Genomic DNA, 24,301 nt, shown 5'->3' on the forward strand with positions numbered 1-24,301 from the left:
CAGCTGATTTGGATGGGCAAGAAATAACCCAGGTCCTTAACTGGGAAAGAGCTCCAAAGTCAAGGAAATACTACCTCCATGTTTGTTTGTTGGGATACTGTGTATGCTGAGACAAAATAGTCTCTCTCTGATTCAATCACTGGCACTGCAAGCAGTTAATAACCTCCCAGGGGAATTCATGAAGGGAGATACTGAACTTGGCACAAAGCAATTCAAACAACCTCAAAAAACGTGATTTTCCTGTGTTTTATATATACTGTATTTCCACACTGTGAAATTGTGAACATTTTGATAATACCCTTTTAGTGTAAAAGCTGTTTGAAAAGACCGCCTTTTCAGGGTGTTTTGCATGGGTGGAGTTTTGGCCTGCCTGGCGACATCACCAGTATAAGTTAATGGACCATTAACAAGGAGAGTTTCAAACCTCTCTGCCAATAACAGCTAGTTTTCAGGTTACATGTGTAACAGTTAAGAACGTGCCCATAAGCTCACTTCACAGCCTGCTTGAAATGTTGCTGATGGAGCAATCCAATTGGTACCTTCTGTATAGCTCAAACAGTTGGTACGTTGTCAAAGAGGATGTTCACGTGTGTTTGCGAGAAGAGGATCACTGGTTGGAGCACGGTATGGGGACAGGAACAGTGGAGCAAGATATACCGTGAGCTGCAAACTGATGTCGGTTTCACTGGTGGTCAGTTTCACTGGTGCCGTAACCCGGATTGTGTCTGACTAAGGTACTAACAGACATACAAACAGATGGAGACAAATCCATAGTGGTCCAACCCCCTTCCCCCATTTCATTGTGGGGGACAACAATCCCAGTAAGGTACTTAAATATGCTTTTTAAAGGTTTTATATCATTTCAGTCAGTAGTAGTGCTCACGAGTCAAAACAGGTCCCTGAAAATTGTGCACAATTGTGTAGAACGTCATCAATTGCATATGATATGTTACGTCCTGATTATTATTATTATTTTTTAAATAAGTCAAATTCCAATTCATACAATATGTTACAAATTTCAATGTGCCAAAGATCCTGTTCAATCTATTTAATTGTTATCTAGAAACAATTTGATATTGAGATAAAAATGTCTGCATTGGCCATTTAAGACAGGATTGCACATTAAAGACTACTCATAAAACACTCATGTGAATGTCATGGAAGTTTTATTAAACATATAACAACAAATATAACAAATATTGAAGATTCTGATGCCCAATATATCACAAAGTACACACTTTGATGAACAGCATATATTTCCTCAGTCAACCATAATATGTCATGTTGAGTAGCGTCATAAGGAAACAGATGGTATAGTATCGCTAATATGGGGTTGCCTCATCTCAGCCCTCCAGTGCCTCTTGGAGTTCCACTGCTGTTCTATAGTCCTGCATCGCTTGGTCAGTCAAGCCCAGGTGGCCTCTGACATCAGCACGGAGCTTGTAGACCAGGGCATCGTTGGGCTGGAGGAGAAGAGCTAGGGAATACATACACTTTAAGACCAAGACCAGAAAGTTTGAGGGTGTCTATTTATAGCTAGCGATAGTATTTCTAGTCATGACACATTCCTTCTCCACGTACACTTTATGAATCGGACGGTCATGGACTCAGCTAAAACAACTAATCAAATTAAGATTTGATTCAGTTCCATGCAATTACTCTTTTAACAATACATTCAAGTCGGCTACAACACCTAAAAAAAAAATCATTCATTCATTGAATCAGTGGAACTGTACTAACTGAACTGATTTTCTCTAAATCATAAGCACGACAGAGTTGATTCCATCAACACCCACAGTGATTCCATTTGTTGGATGAATCCTCATGCTCATTCTGTCCTGCTGAAAATCTATTATTATAGGTTTGTATCATCACCATGGAAACTCAAGCTGCCTCTTGTCTCATGAAAAACAAGTGGCCTTCTTCTTGGTCTTGGTGTTGTCTGTCTGCCAGTGAGGGGTGTCACTGCACTGTGCCGCTGTCCGTTGCTTTGTTTAATTGGGTGTTTTCATTTCCAACTATTGGCTAGTTATTTTGACACCCAAAACAAAAAGAGAGAAGGTTTTCTCAGACCATGTCTTTGCCTGTCTCTCGGAGTAACGGCAGCAGAGGGACGTAATCTGTAGACTAGTCTTCAGAGACGGTGGTGCATATTGTGAGAGAGTGAGTGAGTTAGAGAGAGAGAATATGCCTTGTCTGTACAGAGGTAAGATGGTAGGCTAGCCTGCGCCTAAAATTGACTTTACAGTTTGTAACACCAGACATGACAGTGTTGTCCTATATACAATACAAGTGTGTAATAATAATGGTACCAGAAAGAGTCCCATCAGCAGTGTGTAAAACATAACAGCCATGCTGACTAGTGCTGAGTGATTTGTGCTTTTTGAGGTCGGTTCGGTTTCGGTTCGATTATAAAATTGAAAAAAGTAGACATAACATTTTTTTTGACATTAAACGCACTATGCATTATGTGGGTTGAATGATGTAACACCACAGAATACAATGAATAAAAGCCCCTTGATGATAGTGACTGCCCACTACTACATTTATTCACATTACATTAATAAAATAGTTGTTTTATTTGAGGACTTCATTTAACTCCAAGTCATCATGTCATATAGAGCTGTCGTCTAACAGAAACACAATTTTAGTACTTCTTCAAAGTAAATAAGGCATACTTTTATGATTGCCGAATACCAACTATCAATCACTTAGATCATGTATTTTTAGACTCGCAAAGTAACTGCTTTCTCTACCCTCTCGATCACGAGTTCTCTCTTCTCTCAGTCTCGGTGTCTTCTCCGCACAGACCAGACATGTTGAAGTGGCCGCGCAATGTATTATGGTAATTGTAGTTAATTACTATGTTTTCTGTGCTAAACTATGTATAATATTAGCCTGTAGGGAAACTACAACATCACGCAGTTTAGGCCGGATCTGATTTATCTCTACAGAAACTGCACATCATGCTCACAGAAAAAAAAGCGAACTAAATGGAATTCAAATAACTGAAATGACATCGGTCAATTAGCTGTATAAAAAAAAAGAACCCGACATTTCGGTTAATGGCTCCGCACTACCGCTGACAGAACAACAGAGATGCTGTCCTAGCCCCCTGCCGGGTCACACGTTCATCACCCAGGGTAAATGAAAACCCTATCGTTGTCCACAGTTACTGAATCTTATCTGGGAATCAACTCAATTCAGAAGAAAAAAACGTATTGGCTCAGTTGTCTGGAGCCTGCAATGGTTGTAGGTTTGATTCATTACCACATAGCATTACAACACAACGCAATACAACAACACAATGCACTCAATCAAATATCCTCGAGACAGACTGATTTAAAGACATTAATTAAGTGCTTAATATAACAACAAAATGACACTACAGTAAGATTCAACCATCTGACTTCGGAACGTGTTACAAGTCTCTGTACAATACCTAGCACACATTGGACTGAGAAACTCTATCCAGCACGAAACACATTGAGACACACACAAGGGCAGCCCTCCGGGAACAAAAGAACGAGTGGTAAAAGGCTGTCGATTGCTGCTCACTGCTCACCTTGACTGAGGTCCTTCTCTGCATTCCTGTACTGGCGCAGGGAGCTGTAGAGATTGGCTCGGTTGAAGAACACGTGTGAGGAATAAGGGTTGAGTCTCAGGGCCTCAGAGAAGTCCTGGAGGGCCTCTGGAACCTTCCTCAGCAGAGCCCTGGTGATGGCCCGGTTCAGCACCGCAGACTCATCCTCTGGGTCCAGCTCAAATGCTTGGCTGTAGTGCTCACAGGCCTGGAGGATCACCAGCCAGGAGCACACAGAACCACCGTCACGCAGGAGCACACAGGAAGGAGAAGAGTGACGAGAGTGTATGCATACAGTGAGACCCATCCTATAGGATGTGAAAGACCCTTAAGTGTAAAACAGTTCACCGCTCCGTGGATGTGAACTAGGTTTTACACTTGAAAATGACAGTACATCAGAATAAAATCCATTAGAGTGAAATATTTTACCTGTTCAAACTGCCTGTTGTAGAAGTAGAGGTTAGCAGCATTGAAGAAGGCCAGGGCATACTTGGGGTTGAGTGAGATGGCTCTCTGGTAGTCTTTCATGGCATTGGCTTTGTCCCCCATGAACTGGTTGATCACCCCTCGGTTAGTCAGCAGCTGATCTGACACAGGATGGTGCTACAGAAAGGCCAGTCCAGGGTCACAGTTAATAACACAGTGAATACAATTAAAGTCGGAAGTTTACATACACTTAGGTTGGAGTCAATAAAACTAGTTTTTCAACCACTCCACACATTTTTTGTTAACAAACTATAGTTTTGGCAAGTCGGTTAGGACATCTACTCTGTGCATGACACAAGTAATTTTTCCAACAATTGTTTACAGACAGATTATTTCACTTATAAATTCCCTGTATCACAATTCCATTGGGTCAGAGGTTTACATACACTAAGGTGACTATGCCTTTAAACAGCATGGAAAATTCCAGAACATGATGTCATGGCTTCTGATAGGCTAATTGACATCATTTGAGTCAATTGGAGGTTTACCTGTGGATGTATTTCAAGGCCCACCTGCAAACTCAGTGCCTCTTTGCTTGACATCATGGGAATATCAAAATAAATCAGCCAAGACCGCAGAAAAACAATTGTAGACCTCCACAAGTCTGGTTCATCCTTGGGGGCAATTTCCAAACACCTGATGGTACCACGTTCATCTGTACAAACAATAGTACGCAAGTATAAACACCATGGGACCACGCAGCCGTCATACCGCTCAGGAGGGAAACACGTTCTGTCTCCTAGAGATGAATGTACTTTGGTGCGAAAAGTGCAAATCAATCCCAGAACAACAGCAAAGGACCTTGTGAAGATGCTGGAGGAAACAGGTACAAAAGTATCTATATCCACAGTAAAACGAGTCCTATATCGACATAACTGGAAAGGCCGCTCAGCAAGGAAGAAGCCACTGCTCCAAAACCGCCATAAAAAAGCCAGACTACGGTTTACAACTGCACATGGGGACAAAGATCGTACTTTTTGGAAAAATGTCCTCTGGTCTGATGAAACAAAAATAGAACTGTTTGGCCATAATGACCATCGTTATGTTTGAGGAAAAAGGGGGAGGCTTGCAAGCCGAAGATCACCATACCAACCGTGAAGCACAGGGTTGGCAGCATCATGTTGTGGGGATGTTTTGCTGCAGGAGGGACTGGTGCACTTCACAAAATAGACGGCATCTTGAGCCAGGAAAATTATGTGGATATATTGAAGCAACATCTCAAGACATCAGTCAGGAAGTTAAAGCTTGGTCGCAAATGGGTCTCCCAAATGGACAACGACCCCAAGCATACTTCCAAAGTTGTGGCAAAATGGCTTAAGGAACTGAAAAAGCGTATGCGAGCAAGGAGGCCTACAAACCTGACTCAGTTACACCAGCTCTGTCAGGAGGAATGGGCCAAAATTCACCCAACTTATTGTGGGAAGCTTGTGGAACGCTACCAGAAACGTTTGACCCAAGTTCAACAATTTAAAGGCAATGCTACCAAACACTAATTGAGTGTATGTAAACTGCTGACCCACTGGGAATGTGATGAAAGAAATAAAAGCTGAAATAAATCATTCTCTCTACTATTATTCTCACATTTCACATTCTTAAAATAAAGTGGTGATGCTAACTGACCTAAGACAGGGAATTTTTCTAGGATTAAATGTCAGGAATTGTGAAAAACTGAGTTTAAATGTATTTGGCTAAGGTGTATGTAAAATTCAACTGTATATAGCTACGACACAACATCTCCAAGTTATTATTATAAATCATAACCAAGGCATCATCAAGCTTGGATTATTATAATCAGCTGCGTAGTGCTATGGCAAAAAACAAAACATGCGTCCAGTAAGGGCCCCAGGCCTGAGTTTGGGAAATCCTGCTATAAGGGATGAAACACTGAATACAGCAACACTAGCAGTCTTACTCCAACAACCTGCATTCTATCTCCTGATTGACCGGAAACAAAACACCAACCACATAGCTATAATACATAATGTCCAAGTAATTTGCTGAAACGCTGAATATGGCAGTACACACCGGCAGTATGTCTTCCCTCAGTGTACTCAACAGCTTGCATTTTATAAACATGGACTAAACACGCTGTCCTGACTGAGTGGAGGACATTCAGCCAATTATCTCTCTTCACAGTGGCCATCCATTACTGAAACAGGAAACTGCAATTCCCCATGGGATCCACATTACATACCAGGTCCAAACAATCACAGAAAAAATGTGACTTTTACCTCATTACTAACCAGCCTTCTTAGAACTAACAGCAATGGGTTTGATGCTGTATGTAGCCAATGTGGTACCTTCAGAGCCATGTTAATGTCTTGGAAAGCAGCATAGGTGTTTCCCATCTGCAGGTTGATGACAGCTCTCCCCTCAAATGCCTTCCAGCATTTGGAGTCAATTTCTGCTGCCACTGTGAACTGGTTCCAGGCTCTTTGGAAGAAACCGAAAACCTGGAAAAGCAGATGGACAGATTGGAGTTATGTACCAAGTTTGAAATTGCCAACTGCTAAAGCATCAATTTAAACAGTGAAAATCAATTTACATTTAACAAAATGCTGGGATTGGTTTGCTATTTGTAAACAATGGCAGTTAAACAAAATGACATGTTGACAGCTGTCTTCTTATTAAAAACATTATAGAAAGTTGCCTGTTTTCTTTTTGCCTAAATGCGGCAAATGCAAATCTTAGCAACACGATTGGAGTGAGTACAAGGATAGATATTGGTCACAAAATGGAGACACAAGAAGGCTATTTTATGTACATAAGTATGTCTGACCAGGTATGGTCAGTATGTCTGACCAATTGATGTAAATCCACCCCCCCCTTCATCCTATCATAAATAGCGCAACAAGAGCCAGAAGTGGTCTGCTCCTCAACACTCAGCAATATGGCAATTAACATGAATTCATTTACAATGTACAGTAAATGTATAATGCGTGAGGGTACACGCTTTACACAATACACTTGGCTTTTAAGGACTATTCACATTGACCAAAATAATGTCAACTACCTACTGCTCTCCAAGTAGATAATACATCTGCAGAGCTGTGTATACCCATGTGACAAGTTCAGGTTCAGGGTTAGGGTTGTGTTTGAGGCTACGGCTAGGTTTGAACCAGGATGTGGACATGAAGCTAGGGTCAGAGTTAGGGTTGAGGTTAAGGTTAGGGTTGAACCAGGATGTGGACATGAAGCTAGGGTTAGAGTTAGGTTAGAGTTAGGGTTGAGGTTAAGGTTAGGGTTGAACCAGGATGTGGACATGAAGCTAGGGTTAGAGTTAGGTTAGAGTTAGGGTTGAGGTTAAGGTTAGGGTTGAACCAGGATGTGGACATGAAGCTAGGGTTAGAGTTAGGTTAGAGTTAGGATTGAGGTTAGGGTTGAACCAGGATGTGGACATGAAGCTAGGGTTAGAGTTAGGTTAGAGTTAGGGTTAGGGTTGAACCAGGATGTGGACATGAAGCTAGGGTTAGAGTTAGGGTTGAGGCTAAGGTTAGGGTTGGGGTTGAACCAGGATGTGGACATGAAGCTAGGGTTAGAGTTAGGTTAGAGTTGAGGTTAAGGTTAGGGTTAGCGTTGAACCAGGATGTGGACATGAAGCTAGGGTTAGAGTTAGGGTTGAAGCTAAGGTTAGAGTTAGGGTTAGGGTGAACCAGGATGTGGACATGAAGCTATGGTTAGAGTTAGGTTAGAGTTAGGGTTGAACCAGGATGTGGACATGAAGCTAGTGTTAGAGTTAGGGTTGAGGTTAGGGTTGAACCAGGATGTGGACATGAAGCTAGAGTTAGAGTTAGGTTAGAGTTAGGGTTGAGGTTAAGGTTAGGGTTGAACCAGGATGTGGACATGAAGCTAGGGTTAGAGTTAGGTTAGAGTTAGAGTTGAGGTTAAGGTTATGGTTGAACCAGGATGTGGACATGAAGCTAGTGTTAGAGTTAGGGTTGAGGTTAGGGTTGAACCAGGATGTGGACATGAAGATAGGGTTAGAGTTAGGTTAGAGTTAGGGTTGAGGTTAAGGTTAGGGTTGGGGTTGAACTAGGATGTGGACATGAAGCTAGGGTTAGAGTTAGGTTAGAGTTAGGGTTGAGGTTAAGGTTAGGGTTAGAGTTGAACCAGGATGTGGACATGAAGCTAGGGTTAGAGTTAGGTTAGAGTTAGAGTTGAGGTTAAGGTTAGGGTTGAACCAGGATGTAGACATGAAGCTAGGGTTAGAGTTAGGTTAGAGTTGAGGTTAGGGTTAGGGTTGAACCAGGATGTGGACATGAAGCTAGGGTTAGAGTTAGGGTTGAGGCTAAGGTTAGGGTTGGGGTTGAACCAGGATGTGGACATGAAGCTAGGGTTAGAGTTAGGTTAGAGTTGAGGTTAAGGTTAGGGTTGAACCAGGATGTGGACATGAAGCTAGTGTTAGAGTTAGAGTTGAGGTTAGGGTTGAACCAGGATGTGGACATGAAGATAGGGTTAAAGTTAGGTTAGAGTTAGGGTTGAGGTTAAGGTTAGGGTTGGGGTTGAACCAGAATGTGGACATGAAGCTAGGGTTAGAGTTAGGGTTGAGGTTAGGGTTGAACCAGGATGTGGACATGAAGTTAGAGTTAGGTTAGAGATAGGGTTGAGGTTAAGGTTAGGGTTGGGGTTGAACCAGGATGTGGACATGAAGCTAGGGTTAGAGTTAGGTTAGAGTTAGGGTTGAGGTTAAGGTTAGGGTTAGAGTTGAACCAGGATGTGGACATGAAGCGAGGGTTAGAGTTAGGTTAGAGTTAGGGTTGAGGTTAAGGTTAGGGTTGAACCAGGATGTGGACATGAAGCTAGGGTTAGAGTTAGGTTAGAGTTGAGGTTAGAGTTAGGGTTAGGGTTGAACCAGGATGTGGACATGAAGCTATGGTTAGAGTTAGGTTAGAGTTAGGGTTGAGGTTAAGGTTAGCGTTGAACCAGGATGTGGATATGAAGCTAGGGTTAGAGTTAGGTTAGAGTTAGGGTTGAGGTTAGGGTTAGGGTTGAACCAGGATGTGGACATGAAGCTAGTGTTAGAGTTAGGGTTGAGGTTAGGGTTGAACCAGGATGTGGACATGAAGCTAGGGTTAGAGTTAGGTTAGAGTTAGGGTTGAGGTTAAGGTTAGGGTTAGAGTTGAACCAGGATGTGGACATGAAGCTAGGGTTAGAGTTAGGTTAGAGTTAGGGTTGAGGTTAAGGTTAGGGTTGGGGTTGAACCAGAATGTGGACATGAAGCTAGGGTTAGAGTCAGGGTTGAGGTTAAGGTTAGGGTTGAACCAGGATGTGGACATGAAGCTAGGGTTAGAGTTAGGTTAGAGATAGGATTGAGGTTAAGGTTAGGGTTGGGGTTGAACCAGGATGTGGACATGAAGCTAGGGTTAGAGTTAGGGTTGAGGTTAGGGTTAGAGTTGAACCAGGATGTGGACATGAAGCTAGGGTTAGAGTTAGGTTAGAGTTAGGGTTGAGGTTAAGGTTAGGGTTGAACCAGGATGTGGACATGAAGCTATGGTTAGAATTAGGTTAGAGTTAGGGTTGAGGTTAAGGTTAGGGTTGAACCAGGATGTGGACATGAAGCTAGGGTTAGAGTTAGGTTAGAGTTAGGGTTGAGGTTAAGGTTAGGGTTGGGGTTGAACCAGAATGTGGACATGAAGCTAGGGTTAGAGTTAGGTTAGAGTTAGGGTTAGGGTTGAACCAGGATGTGGACATGAAGCTAAGGTTAGAGTTAGGGTTGAAGCTAAGGTTAGGGTTGAACCAGGATGTGGACATGAAGCTAGGGTTAGAGTTAGGGTTGAGGTTAGGGTTAGAGTTGAACCAGGATGTGGACATGAAGCTAGGGTTAGAGTTAGGTTAGAGTTAGGGTTGAGGTTAAGGTTAGGGTTGAACCAGGATGTGGACATGAAGCTATGGTTAGAATTAGGTTAGAGTTAGGGTTGAGGTTAAGGTTAGGGTTGAACCAGGATGTGGACATGAAGCTAGGGTTAGAGTTAGGTTAGAGTTAGGGTTGAGGTTAAGGTTAGGGTTGGGGTTGAACCAGAATGTGGACATGAAGCTAGGGTTAGAGTTAGGTTAGAGTTAGGGTTAGGGTTGAACCAGGATGTGGACATGAAGCTAAGGTTAGAGTTAGGGTTGAAGCTAAGGTTAGGGTTGAACCAGGATGTGGACATGAAGCTAAGGTTAGATTTAGGTTAGAGTTAGGGTTGAGGCTATGGTTAGGGTTAGGGTTGAACCAGGATGTGTATGATGGACATGAAGCTAGGGTTAGGGTTTGGGGTTAGGAGGTTAGGGTTACCTGGAAGTTGTAGGCCAGGCAGATGCGTGCGTTGGAGCAGAGGGGGTTGAGGTGCAGGGCCGAAAGGAAGTCCCTCTGAGCTTGTTTGGTAGCCTGGGTGTGGCCGTAGTCCATGCAGGCGTTGCCCCGCCCCACGTAGGCATCTAGGAAGAACGGGCTGATCTGCATGGCCTGGCTGTAGGCTTCTACTGACTCCTGGAGCTGACCCAGCCTAGAGGACACACCCAAGCACGCACGCACGCACACACAGGTCATAGAGTTCATTATAAGATGTTGTTAAAGCAGTATGCTCTTAAAATTCATTCCCGTAGAAAATAAACTTCACCACCCATCTAACTGGGCACATGAAAGATCCTGTGATGAACAGTAATTGTTCAGGCTAGCGGATGAGCAATAACCACTACTCTACTCCACGTCCATTAACACTCTCCAAATGACCACAGTTCTCAAAGGAGTTGGTGCACCCCAGTATATGTGTTCTGGGTCAATACCATTACCTATAATACCCCCATTCTAAAACATGTCTCATAAGTGGGAATGACACTGTCAGGAAGATCACACGTTTCAATAGAGCATGTCTGAATGACCTCGCTGAGTGCTGTTCTCTACGCATCCCTTTTTCTCAGAAATGCTCTCGGTTTCTTTTTCTCTCCCCCAACTCTCTGAGAGCCATGTTTTAGCTCAGCGTGAACAACCTGCTTTCAAAACGGTTTTGAACATTCCCTCAGCAATTTGAAAGATGTTAAAAGGCCCAATGGTATTTCTCTGTGAGAACCTCTCTAAATAGATATTCTGTTTTCTTATTCTATGTTCTGTACACAGGGAGAGTAGAGAGACAGTCTGGATGATTTCTGCTGTTCCCAACACTGGTAGCCTGATGACAACGTGTCCAACAGTAAGGTGAGAGACTGTCTTACACATTCAGTGTGTTTCAAGGATTTGCCCTGTGGGTCAATGTTGCAACAACATTGATTTCCCCATCTTCTTCACACATCATGACCACTTTAGAACAATAACCCTTAAAGTTATTCATTGAAATCATAAATTATTCTTCATAAAAGGTCATGCAGTGTTTATGGTCTTGCCTTCAGGCAACACACAAATATTAATTCACTATTAGCGGCAGCATAAGTTGGTTTTTCCGACTGGAAGCCTAACTGGAAATGATGAAAAACAAGACATAAAGGAAATGAATAGCATGGTTTGGATAACAATTTGAGATACTGCATGGACTATACTATCGAACTCTGAAAGTAGAGATGCTTGGGAAGAATAACATGTCCTTGGGTGGGGATAAGGTGTTAGGGTGTCTATACTGAGTGTGTGAGGGGAGAGACCTGTGATGGTAGACTCCTAGGGCATGGTAGATGGTGGCGTCCTCTGGACTTCTCAAGGAGGCAGCTTTGAAATCCTGCAGGAGAAAGACCAGTAAAACACAACAACAAGTTAACTGAAGACACCATGGATGAACAGATGAACAGGTGATTGTGGTGCTACCTAACACATTACTATGTGATACTGCTATGTACACTCCAATGGTATCATGGCATGAATAGGAATAAAGAAACAGAGATATGCAATCAACGCTAACCCTGCTTGTGATGAATGATTGAACAATGTGAGATAACTCATCGCCTATGGCAAATGCATACTATCTATCTATCTATCTATCTATCTATCTATCTATCTATCTATCTATCTATCTATCTATCTATCTATCTATCTATCTATCTATCTATCTATCTATCTATCTATCTATCTATCTATCTATCTATCATGTCCTCGCATATACAACCTATCTACCATGTCCAATAGTAATACTTACAACCTGTGTCCCATAGTCTCTTTGTCTAATTCATACAACCACTCTACATATGCAGGATCTTAATTTGAGACAATTCACTCCACCAGGAAAATAATCCTGCAGCAACAGGAAATGTGAAATGTGAAATATTATGTGGATTATAATTAATACATTTTTCGTAAGCGGAAATAAAGTCTGACATTTCTAAGTGTGGAAAGTGAATTGCAGGAAAGTTGTCCTGCAACAGGGTGATCAAATTGAGATCAGACACCTGTACCATGAACCAAAGTCTCTCTGTCTAATATATCTGTCCGGCCTGGGATCAGTGAGTTTGAGTGTTTGCACAGTGAACAGTGCCTGTTGACGATGCTAGCTATAGGACACTACCTGTAAGGCATTGTGATGGTCACTCAGCTCCACGTAGAGAAGGGCACGATTGATCAAGACCTTCAGGTCAATCTCCTTCTTGCTGGGAAGGAGGAGGACAATCCCATAGTCTCTAAGAGCCTGAAAGATCAATAGGAAACAACAGCTATGACAATAAACAACCGATGTACAAGCAGCAAGGGACATAAACACATGTATGTAACATACATACAGGAGCATGGACAGGAGCATAAACAAGATGTTGGCTGACACACAGATTACGATTTTAAAACACATTAATTATAGATGGTTGGAGCACTTCTTTCCTAACACAAACCCCTCCCTTACAGAAAAAACACACACAAAATCTTAAAAGGTGTTATTTCTATAAAGTGACAGTATGCTGCTGTATTCTGATTACTGTAAAAGCTTGTACCTGTGACCACAATTGGGACTGAGCCTTAAATGGGATTTGAACTCACAACCTCTCGGTCGCTGTGCAACTATACCATCAGATCTGCGAGTGTGGAAAAGATACAGCACACAGACTTATTGACAAGAATGCATTTCTGCCCTTTCTTAAAAGCTGCCAAGAATAACGTAAATAATTGTCCAATTATCACCACCAACGTAAAACTATCAGTGCTCAAGGACACTTGACATAGTATAGTGTACATTAATTATTTGGGGATTTGAACTTGCAACCTCTTGGTGGAAGTGCAGCGATGTTTCTGCAGTGCTTGTTTCTTGACACACTCAAACCGGTGCGCCTAGTACCTACTACCATACCCCGTTCAAAGGCACTTAAATATTTTGTCTTGCCCATTAACCTTCTGAACGGCACACATACACAATCCACATCTCAATTGTCTCAAGACTTAAAAATCCTTCTTTAACCTGTCTCCTCTCCTTTATCTACACGGTTTGAAATGGATTTAACTAGTGACATCATTAAGGGATCATAGCTTTTACCTGGATTCACCTGGTCAGTCTGTCATGGAAAGAGCAGGTGTTCTTAATGTTTTGTATACTCAGTATTACCACACAAAATAAATAATTGTACGGTTAATGTACAAAACAGTGTTGTTCCCTGGAGTCCAAAAAGGTCAAATGTACACTTCACAGGTACATATGTGGTACAGTTCGGTACCTTGTAGGTATAATGGGACATTTTTCTACCCAATATTTTGTAGGTCAGATGGTGTTTTGGCAGTGTCGGAGATGTAAACTGCAGTGTTGCTCCCTGTTGTACAGAAAAGTCAAAAGTATACACAAGGCACCTTCAGATGTACACATAGGAACTTATGGTACTGGCCAGTACCTTTTAGGGTACATGTGCGGATAATCTAGTAAAATGGTACATTTCTCTACCCAATATATTCAATTTAATGCTGCTTTCGTAACCATGTGGGAGGTGGAAATTTAGCAGTTGTGAAGTCATAAATACCAATGGGATGCATTCACATGCTTTGAAGTCATTGACTAACGCTGATTGGCTAATGAACAACAAGCTGCGTAAACCATAAACTAAAAGTACAGCTATCATACTTGTGAACAAATTATAGTTAAAAAAACATGTTAATAGATTGCTTTATTAATAGATTGCGAATTAGCAAGTTGGAAATATCGGTTCTGACTAGCATGTGAATGCGGCTTTATTGCACTTTGAAATGTACAGTCGTGGCCAAAGGTTTTGAGAATGACACAACTATTCATTTTCACAAAGTCTGCTGCTTCAGTTTATATGATGGCAATTTGAATATACTCCAGAATGTTATGAAAAGTGATCAGATTAATTGCAAAATCCCTCTATGCCACGCAAATGAACTGAATCCACAAAAAAACATTTCCAAAGCATTTCAGCCCTGCCACAAAGGACCAGCTGACATGTCAGTGATTTTCTCCTCAACACAGGTGTGAGTGTTGAAGAGGACAAGGCTGGACTCTGTCATGCTGATTGAGTTCGAATAACAGACTGGATGCTTCAAAAGGAGGGTGGTGCTTGGAATCATTGTTCTTCCTCTGTCAGCCATGGTTACCTGTAAGGAAACATGTGCCGTCATCATTGCTTTGCACAAAAAAGGGCTTCACAGGCAAGGATATTGCTGCCAGTAAGATTGCACCTAAATCAACCATTTTATCAAGAACTTCAAGGAGAGTGGTTCAATTGTTGTGAAGGAGGCTTCAGAGCGCCCAAGGAAGTCCAGAAAGCGCCAGGACCATCTCCTAAAGTTGATTCAGCTGCGGGATCGGGGCACCACCAGTACAGAGTTTGCTCATGAATGACAGCAGGCAGGTGTGAGTGCATCTGCATGTACAGTGAGGCAAAGACTTTTGGAGGATGGCCTGGTGTGAAGAAGGGCAGCAAAGAAGCCACTTCTCTCCAGGAAAAACATCAGGGACAGACTGATATTCTGCAAAGGGTACACGGATTGGACTGCTGAGGACTGGGGTAAAGTCATTTTCTCTGATGAATCCCCTTTCCAATTGTTTGGGGCATCCGGAAAAAAGCTTGTCCGGAGAAGACAAGGTGAGCGCTACCATCAGTCCTGCGTCATGCCAACAGTAAAGCTTCCTGGCCTCCCGGGTGGTGCAGTGGTCTAAGACATGGATGTGTGTTGTGTCAAGAAGCAGTGCAGCTTGGTTGGGTTGTGTTTCGGAGGACGCATGGCTCTCGACCTTTGCCTCTCCCGAGTCCGTACGGGAGTTGCAGTGATGAGACAAGACAGTAACTACTAACAATTGGGTAGAAAAAGGGGGTAAAAAAAACCTAGAAAAGCAGTAAAGCATCCTGAGACCATTCATGTGTGGGGTTGCTTCTGAGCCAAGGGAGTGGGCTCACTCACAATTTTGCCAAAGAACACAGAATGGTACCAACACATCCTCCTTCTCCCAACCATCCAGGAACAGTTTGGTGACGAACAATGCCTATTCCAGCATAATGGAGCACCTTGCCATAAGGCAAAAGTGATAACTCATTGACTCGGGGAACAAAACATCGATATTTTGGGTCCATGGCCAGGAAACTCCCCAGACCTTAATCCAATTGAGAATTTGTAGTCAATCCTCAAGAGGCGGGTGGATAAACAAAACCCCACAAATTCTGACAAACTCCAAGCATTGATTATGCAAGAATGGGCTGCCATCAGTCAGGATGTGGCCCAGAAGTTAATTGATAGCATGCCAGAGCAGATTGCAGAGGTCTTGAAAAAGAAGGGTCAACACTGCAAATATTGACTCTTTGCATCAACTTCCTGTAATTGTCAATAAAAGCCTTTGACACGTATGAAATGCTTGTAATCATACTTCAGTATTCCATAGTAACATCTGACAAAAATATCTAAAGACACTGAAACAGCAAACTTTATGGAAATTAATATTTGTGTCATTCTCAAAACTTTTGGTCACGACTGTACAGTGCATTCGGAAAGAATTCAGACCCCATGACTTTTCCCACATTTTGTTACGTTAAAGCCTTTTCCTAAAATAGATTAAAAAACATTTCCCCTCCTTAATATACACACACAATACCCCATAATGACAAATCAAAAACAGGTTTTTAGAAATGTTTGCAAATGTATAAAAAAATGAACTTGAAATATCACATTTACATAAGTATTTAGACCCTTTACTCAGTACTTTGTTGAAGCATCTTTGGCTGCGATTACAGCCTTGACTATTCTTGGGTATGACACTACAAGCTTGGTGTCACGTTCTGTCCATCGTTCGTATGTGTTTTCCTTGTTTTAGTGTTGGTCAGGACGTGAGCTGGGTGGGCATTCTATGTTTGGCCTGATATGGTTCTCAATCAGAGGCAGGTGTTAGTCATTGTCTCTGATTGGGAACCATATTTAGGTAGCCTGTTTTGTGTTGGGTTTTGTGGGTGATTGTTCCTATCTCTGTGTGTTGCACCAGATAGGGCTGTTTTTGGTTTTCCATGTTCATTGTTTTGTAGTGTTCATGTTTATCCGTTTTTGATTAAACATGAGTCAATATAACCACGCTGCGTTTTGGTCCTCCTCGACTTCACCACAGGAAAACCCTGACAGAATCACCCACCAACCAAGGACCAAGCGGCGTGGTAACGGGCAACGGCAAAAGCAGCAGGAGAAGGAACAGGAGCAGCAAGGAACAGAGGCAGCAGCAACAGGAACAGAGGCAGCAGCAACAGCAGCAGCAGCAGCAGTGGGAGATGCTGCACTATTTGGATAAATGGACTTGGGAGGAGATCCTTGATGGAAAAGGACCCTGGGCAGAGCCATGGATGGAATTGGAGCTGTCGGTGAAGCAGAGTGCTGAGTCTGAGAGTGTGGAGGATGTATTGGACAGAGTAGAAAGAAAGCTGTTGGTTTGGCATAGTATGCACGGCATACCAGTGCCAGCACCACGCATCAGGCCTACAGTGTGTCCCGCCTCTCCAGCGCTGCCGGAGCCTTCCTCCTCTCCAGCGCAGCCAGAGTCTCCCGCCTGTCCGGCGCTGTCAGAGCTACCGCCCCTCATGCCAGTGGCGCCAGAGCCCCTCATTCCAGAGGCACCAGTGCTCCTCAGTCCAGCGCTACCAGAGCCTTTTTCTCCTGTCTGCCCTGCACCGTCTGAGCTACCCGTCTGCCCTGCGCCGTCTGAGCTACCAGTCTGTCCAGCGCCGCCAGTCTGCCCAGCGCCGTCTGAGCTACCCGTCTGCCCTGCGCCGTCTGAGCTACCAGTCTGTCCAGCGCCGCCAGTCTGCCCAGCGCCGTCTGAGCTACCCGTCTGCCCAGCGCCGTCTGAGCTACCAGTCTGCCCAGCGCCGCCAGTCTGCCAGGATCCGCCAGTCTGCCAGGATCCCCAGTCAGCCAGGATCCGCCAGAACTGCCAGTCAGCCAGGATCCGCCAGTCTGCTAGGATCCGCCAGAACTGCCAGTCGGCCAGGATCTGCCAGTCAGCCAGAATCTGCTAGTCAGCCAGGATCCGCCAGTCGGCCAGGATCTGCCAGTCAGCCAGGATCAGTTAGATCCGCCATTCAGCCAGGATCCGCCAGTGCCAGTGCCAGGATCTGCGCTGCCAGTCGGCCAGGATCCGCCAGTCGGCCAGGATCCGCCAGTCTGCCAGGATCCGCCAGCACATTTCCAGTCAGCCAGGATCTGCCAGTCTGCCAGGATCCGCCAGTCTGCCAGTCAGCCAGGATCTGCCATTCAGCCAGGATCCGCCAGTGTGCCAGGATCTGCCAGTCAGCCAGGATCAGTCTAGGATCCGCCAGAACAGCCAGGATCAGCCAGGATTGCCAGTCAGCCAGGATCTGCCAGAACTGCCAGTCGGCCAGGATCTGCCAGTCAGCCAGGATCTGCCAGTCAGCCAGGATCCGCCAGTCAGCCAGGATCCGCCAGTCTGCCAGGATCAGTTAGATCCGCCATTCAGCCAGGATCCGCCAGTCAGCCAGGATCCGCCAGTGTGCCAGGATCCGCCAGTTTGCCAGGATCCGCCAGTCAGCCAGGATCCGCCAGAACTGCCAGGATCAGCCAGATCCGCCATTCAGCCAGGATCCGCCAGTGTGCCAGGATCCGCCAGAACTGCCAGTCCGCCAGGATCTGCCAGTCAGCCAGGAACTGCCAGTCAGATCCGCCATTCAGCCAGGATCCGCCAGAAGTGCCAGTCAGCCAGGATCTGCCCGAACTGCCAGTCGGCCAGGATATGCCAGTCGGCCAGGATCTGCCAGTCAGCCAGGATCCGCCAATCTGCCAGGATCTGCCAGATCTGCCAGTCGGCCAGATCTGCCAGTCGGCCAGGATCTGCCAGTCAGCCAGGATCCGCCAGTCTGCCAGGATCAGTTAGATCCGCCATTCAGCCAGGATCCGCCAGTGTGCCAGGATCCGCCAGTGTGCCAGGATCCGCCAGTGTGCCAGGATCCGCCAGTGTGCCAGGATCCGCCAGTGTGCGAGGACCGCCAGTCTGCCAGGATCCACCAGTCAGCCAGGATCCGCCAGAACTGGCAGTCAGCCAGGATCCGCCAGTCAGCCAGGATCCGCCAGGATCTGCCAGTCGGCCAGGATCTGCCAGTCGGCCAGGATCCGCCAGTCGGCCAGGATCCGCCAGTCGGCCAGGATCCGCCAGTCGGCCAGGATCAGTTAGATCCGCCATTCAGCCAGGATCCGCCAGTCTGCCAGGATCCACCAGTCAGCCAGGATCCGCCAGAAGTGCCAGTCAGCCAGGATCTGCCGGAACCACCAGCCAGCCAGGATCTGGTAGATCCATCAACCTGCCTGAGCTTCCTCTCACTCCTGAGCTTCCTCTCACTCCTGAGCTTCCCCTCGGGCCCGAGCTTCCCCTCGGTCCCGAGCTTCCCCTCAGTCCTGAGCTACCTCAGTCCAGTGGGGCCCATTGTTAGGTTTCCTAGGCCAAGGTTAGCGGCGAGGGTCGCCACTCAAGGGACACTAAGGAAATGGACTAAGACAATTATGGAGTGGGGTCCACGTCCAGCGCCAGAGCCGCCACCGCGGAGAGATGCCCACCCAGACCTTCCCCTATAGGTTTAGGTTGTGCGTTCGGAGTCCGCACCTTGAGGGGGGGTTCTGTCACGTTCTGTCCATCGTTCGTATGTGTTTTCCTTGTTTTAGTGTTGGTCAGGACGTGAGCTGGGTGGGCATTCTATGTTGTGTGTCTGGTTTGTCTATTTCTATGTTTGGCCTGATATGGTTCTCAATCAGAGGCAGGTGTTAGTCATTGTCTCTGATTGGGAACCATATTTAGTTAGCCTGTTTTGTGTTGGGTTTTGTGGGTGATTGTTCCTGTCTCTGTGTGTTGCACCAGATAGGGCTGTTTTTGGTTTTCCACGTTCATTGTTTTGTAGTGTTCATGTTTATCCGTTTTTGATCAAACATGATGAGTCAATATAACCACGCTGCGTTTTGGTCCTCCTCGACTTCACCACAGGAAAACTCTGACACTTGGCACACAATGCCACAAATGTCTCAAGTTTTGAGGAAGGATACAATTGGCATGCCAACTGCAGGAATATCCAATATCCAATATCCAATATCCATCCATTCTGTTGCCAGAATGTTCATTTATCTACCATAAGCCTCCTCCATCCTTGTTTTAGAGAATTTGGCAGTACGTCCAACTGGCCTCGTGTGGCTGAGCGATTTCCTGATGTCAACGTTGTGAACAGAAAACCCCATGGTGATGGTGGGGTTATGGTATGGTGCAGGCATAAGCTACGGACAACGAACACAATTGCATTTATTAATGGAAATTTGAATGCGCAGAGATATCTTGACCAGATCCTGAGGCCCACTGTTGTGCCATTCATCCGAAGCCATCACCTCACGTTTCAGCATGATAATGCACAGCCCCTGTTGCAAGGATCTATATACAATTCCTGGAAGCTGAAAATGTCCCAGTTCTTCCATGGCCTGCATACTCACCAGACATGTCACCCATTGAGCATGTTTGGGACGCTCTGGATCGACGTGTACGACTGCGTGTTCCAGTTTCCGCCAATATCCAGCATTTTCACACAGATATTGAAGATGAGTGGGGACACCATTCCACAGGCCACAATAAACAGCCTGATCAATTCTATGCAAAACAGATGTGTTGCGCTGCATGAGGCAAATGGTTGTTACTTCAGATACTTACTGGTTTTCTGATCCACGGCCCTAATTTTTACAATTATTTTTTATTTTTTTAAGTTATCTGTAATCAACAGATGCATATCTGTATTTCCTGTCATGAAATCCATAGATTCGGGCCTAATGAATTTATTCTGTATCTCAGTAAAATCTTAGAAATTGTTGCATGTTGCATTTATGTTTTTGTTCAGTATAATACGCGCATCTAAAGTATCCTATAACTTTAAATGCAATTGCAACTGAGGCATGCTAACTTTATTTGCAGGCCAAAAAGTAGCCTAACAAAGTGCATCACGATTGACAGAAAATATATAGCAAAACACTATGTCACATGTGAAGTGCTCCATAAACACGGTTTCACATGATTTCACATGTGAAAATCCACATCATCACATGTGAATTGTTCCAAAAACACATGGTTTCACATGTACAAAACATATGGAAATGTCACATGTGAAATCATGTGATTTTCCACATGTGAAATCATGTGGTTTTCCCATAAGGGCGCTTTAGATAACGTGAAAAGAAAAAAGAGAAAACCCAAACCTGACCAATTCATATTCCTTGAGTTGCTGATAACACACTCCACGGTTGTAGTGTGCAAATGAGCAGGTTTTGTCTATCCTCAGGGCCATGGTCAGGTCCTCCACGGCCCCTTTGTACACCTGAAACAAAAGCTTTCTAAATTTAAACACAAAGAGCACTACTGAACATTGCACACAGTCACGCAGCTCTGCTCACTCTCTATGGCTGAGCGCCAGAGGCATAGAGAGAAGTAGATGTCAACTGAACTGACAAGAGTTCAACAACAAAAAAGTGTGGTGGAAAGACTGAAAGCCCAAACACATAATAAGAAAAGAACATGTTTATCACAGAGCCTTGGGACAATACAGTTGGTTGAGGTTTCTCACTGAGGCCAATATGACACATTATCTCAGTTGGTAAAGCATGGCACAATGGCAGGACCTCCCATACGTAAATGTATGCACGCTTGACTGTAAGTCGCTTCGGATAAAAGTGTCTGCTAAATCCCAAAATTATATTATTATATTATCAACCTTCTCTCCCCACACAACGCTCCTCTCAAAGTTAATAACCACCCTAAAAATTTATGTAAAAGATCTGATAAAACTGTTTATTTATACCTCACAAAATGAAAATAATAAAATGACTGGCAATGGCAATATTGATAACTCACTATTCTTAATCTAGCCATGAACAATAAGAGCTTTCATTACAGGACCCTATCTGCCCTCATTGGACTCTATGACCACTCTTTCACAACAGTAAATGGTGAGTAAAAAAACATAGAAGAGATACAATCTCTCAGCCACTTTCAAGTGGTGAGGTGAATCATCCTACTCTGCATTGCAATCATAGACAACAGTACATTCATAGAGGTGGTGTATTGGAAATGTTATTATTCAGAATAACCAATCAAATTCATCCAAAGAGGGGTGATCACTTGAATGAACAAATAGTAATTGGGTTACTGCCCTCTAAAGAATGTGATTGGCTAATGAGAGGCAAGGTGGAAGAAGCAAAGAGTGATGGCTAGCTGTGTTGCCTGTGTGAATGTGAAATAAACGTCACACCCTGATCTGTTCCACCTGTCTTTGTGATTGTCTCCACCCCCCTCCATGTGTCACCCACCTTCCCCTTTATCCCCTGTGTATTTATACCTGTGTTCTCTGTTGGTCTGTTGAAAGTTCGTCTTGTTTGTCAATTAAACTATTGTTTATAATCGACGTGGTCTTACCTTCATACCTGATAATAAACATATTCCATTGTTCTCGGAGTCATCGGTAAAGAACCCAGCATCTAAGATGCAACAATAGATTACAAAGGAAGGCATCCCATTTATCTCACCTTCAGGTAGAATTTGAGTGCTCCTCTATACAGGTAGACTCTGACACTCTTGGGCTGGATCTTAATGGCTTCGTTGCAGTTCAGGATGGCCTTTGAATAGCGCCCTTTAGCACCATAGAAGGCTGCACGGCTCAGATACACCTTGAAATTTAGACACAATGTACTCCATTCACAACAATTCCACACAATGTGTTCCATTGCACTGCTTCTGTATAATGTGGTTTCAGATACATTTAGGCTCTACAGTACATTTAGCCTGCATCCCAAATGGCACCCTATTCCCTATGGGCCCTGGTCAAAAGTAGCGCACTATGTAGGTAATAAGGTGCAATTTAGGATTCAGCCTTATACTGTACATGGGTGGACAGTGAGTTCCAGAGAACCAGTGGTTACGGAGCCTCTACCTGGAACAGGTTGGGGTTGATGAAGAGGGCTCTGTTGAAGTCCTGAACACTCTTGGACTGCTGCAGGCGCATACGACAGAGTCCACGCTGGTGGTACGCATCTGCATAGTCAGGGTTAATCTTCACTGCGTTGCTGAACGCATCAAAAGCCTGTCAGAAAACATGACAGTATCTTCAAATGGGGGTGTTAGTTTGGTGAAGGAGGCCGTTGCCATGCCAGTATGTACTGTACCATAGACTATTCACAATAACAGCATGTACCTAGTTAATGTGTTATGTAACATGAACTGAACAACAGGTGTTTCACTGCATGAAAAAAGAGAGAAAAAAGCCTTGCAAAAGAGAAACAGCTTGAGATTTGACGGTTAGAAGACATAGTGGATTCAAAAACGGTGTGTTGGAGTAGCCAGTCTGTTTGTGCTGTCATGCCAAGCACTGTTGGCAAGAGCACAAATAGATCTGGGACCAGGCTAGTGTTGGGGGGCCATACAGACAAATAACATGGATATCTGAACAGACAACGCCTAGTTACTGCACCTGCAACAGGAGAGCCAGTGCCATGTAGCAGAGTCCAGTCAGATAGAAGACCTCTGCAGCTTCAGAGACGTTGTACAGGTTGGTTTCGTTGGGGCTCAGCAGAATCAGGGCTTTCCTGAAGCTCTCTACTGCCTCCTACAGCACAGTCACACACACACACACACACACACACACACACACACACACACACACACACACACACACACACACACACACACACACACACACACACACACACACACACACACACACACACACACACACACACACCACAGAAGGCTGCTGAGGGGAGAATGGCTCAAAATAATAGCTGGAATGGAGTAAATGGAATGGTATCAAACACATGGATACCAAGTATTTGATGTGTTCGATACCATTCCATTAATTCCGTTCCAGCCATTACTATGAGCATGTCCTCCCCAAATAAGGTGTCACTGGACGCCTGTGATACACACACGTCACCGACTCCCCCAAGACACTCACTCTCCCCTGATGACAGGGCATGTTAGGCCATGGTTATTGCTATAAAAATGTCATGCTGAGAAAAGTAGGCCAGTTGTATTGGTAAGCTGCCCGGCGCCATTATGTTAGCTTCAGAACATCTTTACTAGGACACAACCCGGATGTTACGCAGAGCATTAGGCCTATTAGGCTACAGGCCTAATCATTGGAATGAGGAAGACAAACAAGCAAATCACTGGAAGAAACAGGGCAACATTGATCATTCAGCTTTAGCATATACATGACAAGGCATGGTAACCCAGAACGTAACAACCCACCATGAACTTGCGTGCCTTCATCTGTGTCTTGCCCAGGAGAATGAGGATGGGAGGTGAAGGTCGGTTGTTGGAGGCTGCCTCCAGACAGGCAATGGCTTTGGCATCATTCCCCAGGAAAGACTGGACAGCAGCCTGCTGGATGGGAGATGACCCTAGTGCTGGTGGTGGGTAAGGGTCACTGGTCAGTATTAGCCTGGTCCCAGATTTGTTTGTGCTCTTGCCAACAGCATTACTCATTGTGAAGCCATGATTCTTACTCCGTAATCAGTAAGTTCCTGCCATATAGTGTCAGTCTGTGAGATAACAAGGGCTTGTCAGTCAGGGTTAGAATCACTGTACCTTTGTTCATCTCTGCAGCATACTGGATACAGAACGTGGCCAGGTCAAACTGTTCCATGTCACACAAATACTGGCCCCTGAAACACAGAGAGAGCATTGTGGATATGTCAATATACACTGAGTATACAAAATGTTCCATGACATAGACTGACAAGGTGAAACCAGGTGAAAGCTATAAGCCCTTATTGATGCCACTTGCTAAATCCACTTCAGTCAGTGTAGATGAAGGGGAGGGGACAGGTTAGATAAAGAT

General features: G+C 44.5%; 1 protein-coding gene across 1 annotated transcript in view; it reads right to left on the reverse strand.

Moving 5' to 3' along the window:
• Window positions 1-1,149: 1,149 nt before the first annotated feature.
• ttc6 (tetratricopeptide repeat domain 6) overlaps window positions 1,150-24,301 on the reverse strand; it is a 34,780-nt gene continuing 11,628 nt past the window's right edge. Inside the window, exons 20-32 of the mRNA XM_035743324.2 lie at window positions 24,049-24,125; window positions 23,710-23,867; window positions 22,931-23,065; window positions 22,394-22,543; window positions 21,990-22,130; window positions 20,672-20,785; window positions 12,535-12,654; window positions 11,681-11,754; window positions 10,344-10,554; window positions 6,370-6,522; window positions 4,013-4,186; window positions 3,566-3,791; window positions 1,150-1,477 (exon numbers count right to left, since the gene is read on the reverse strand). Coding sequence (XP_035599217.1) covers window positions 1,344-1,477; window positions 3,566-3,791; window positions 4,013-4,186; window positions 6,370-6,522; window positions 10,344-10,554; window positions 11,681-11,754; window positions 12,535-12,654; window positions 20,672-20,785; window positions 21,990-22,130; window positions 22,394-22,543; window positions 22,931-23,065; window positions 23,710-23,867; window positions 24,049-24,125 — 1,867 coding nt within the window. The 3' untranslated portion in view covers window positions 1,150-1,343. The remainder of the gene's footprint in view (window positions 1,478-3,565; window positions 3,792-4,012; window positions 4,187-6,369; window positions 6,523-10,343; window positions 10,555-11,680; window positions 11,755-12,534; window positions 12,655-20,671; window positions 20,786-21,989; window positions 22,131-22,393; window positions 22,544-22,930; window positions 23,066-23,709; window positions 23,868-24,048; window positions 24,126-24,301) is intronic.

Source organism: Oncorhynchus keta, chromosome 29, assembly GCF_023373465.1.
Source record: "Oncorhynchus keta strain PuntledgeMale-10-30-2019 chromosome 29, Oket_V2, whole genome shotgun sequence".
Classification (NCBI taxonomy): domain Eukaryota; kingdom Metazoa; phylum Chordata; class Actinopteri; order Salmoniformes; family Salmonidae; genus Oncorhynchus; species Oncorhynchus keta.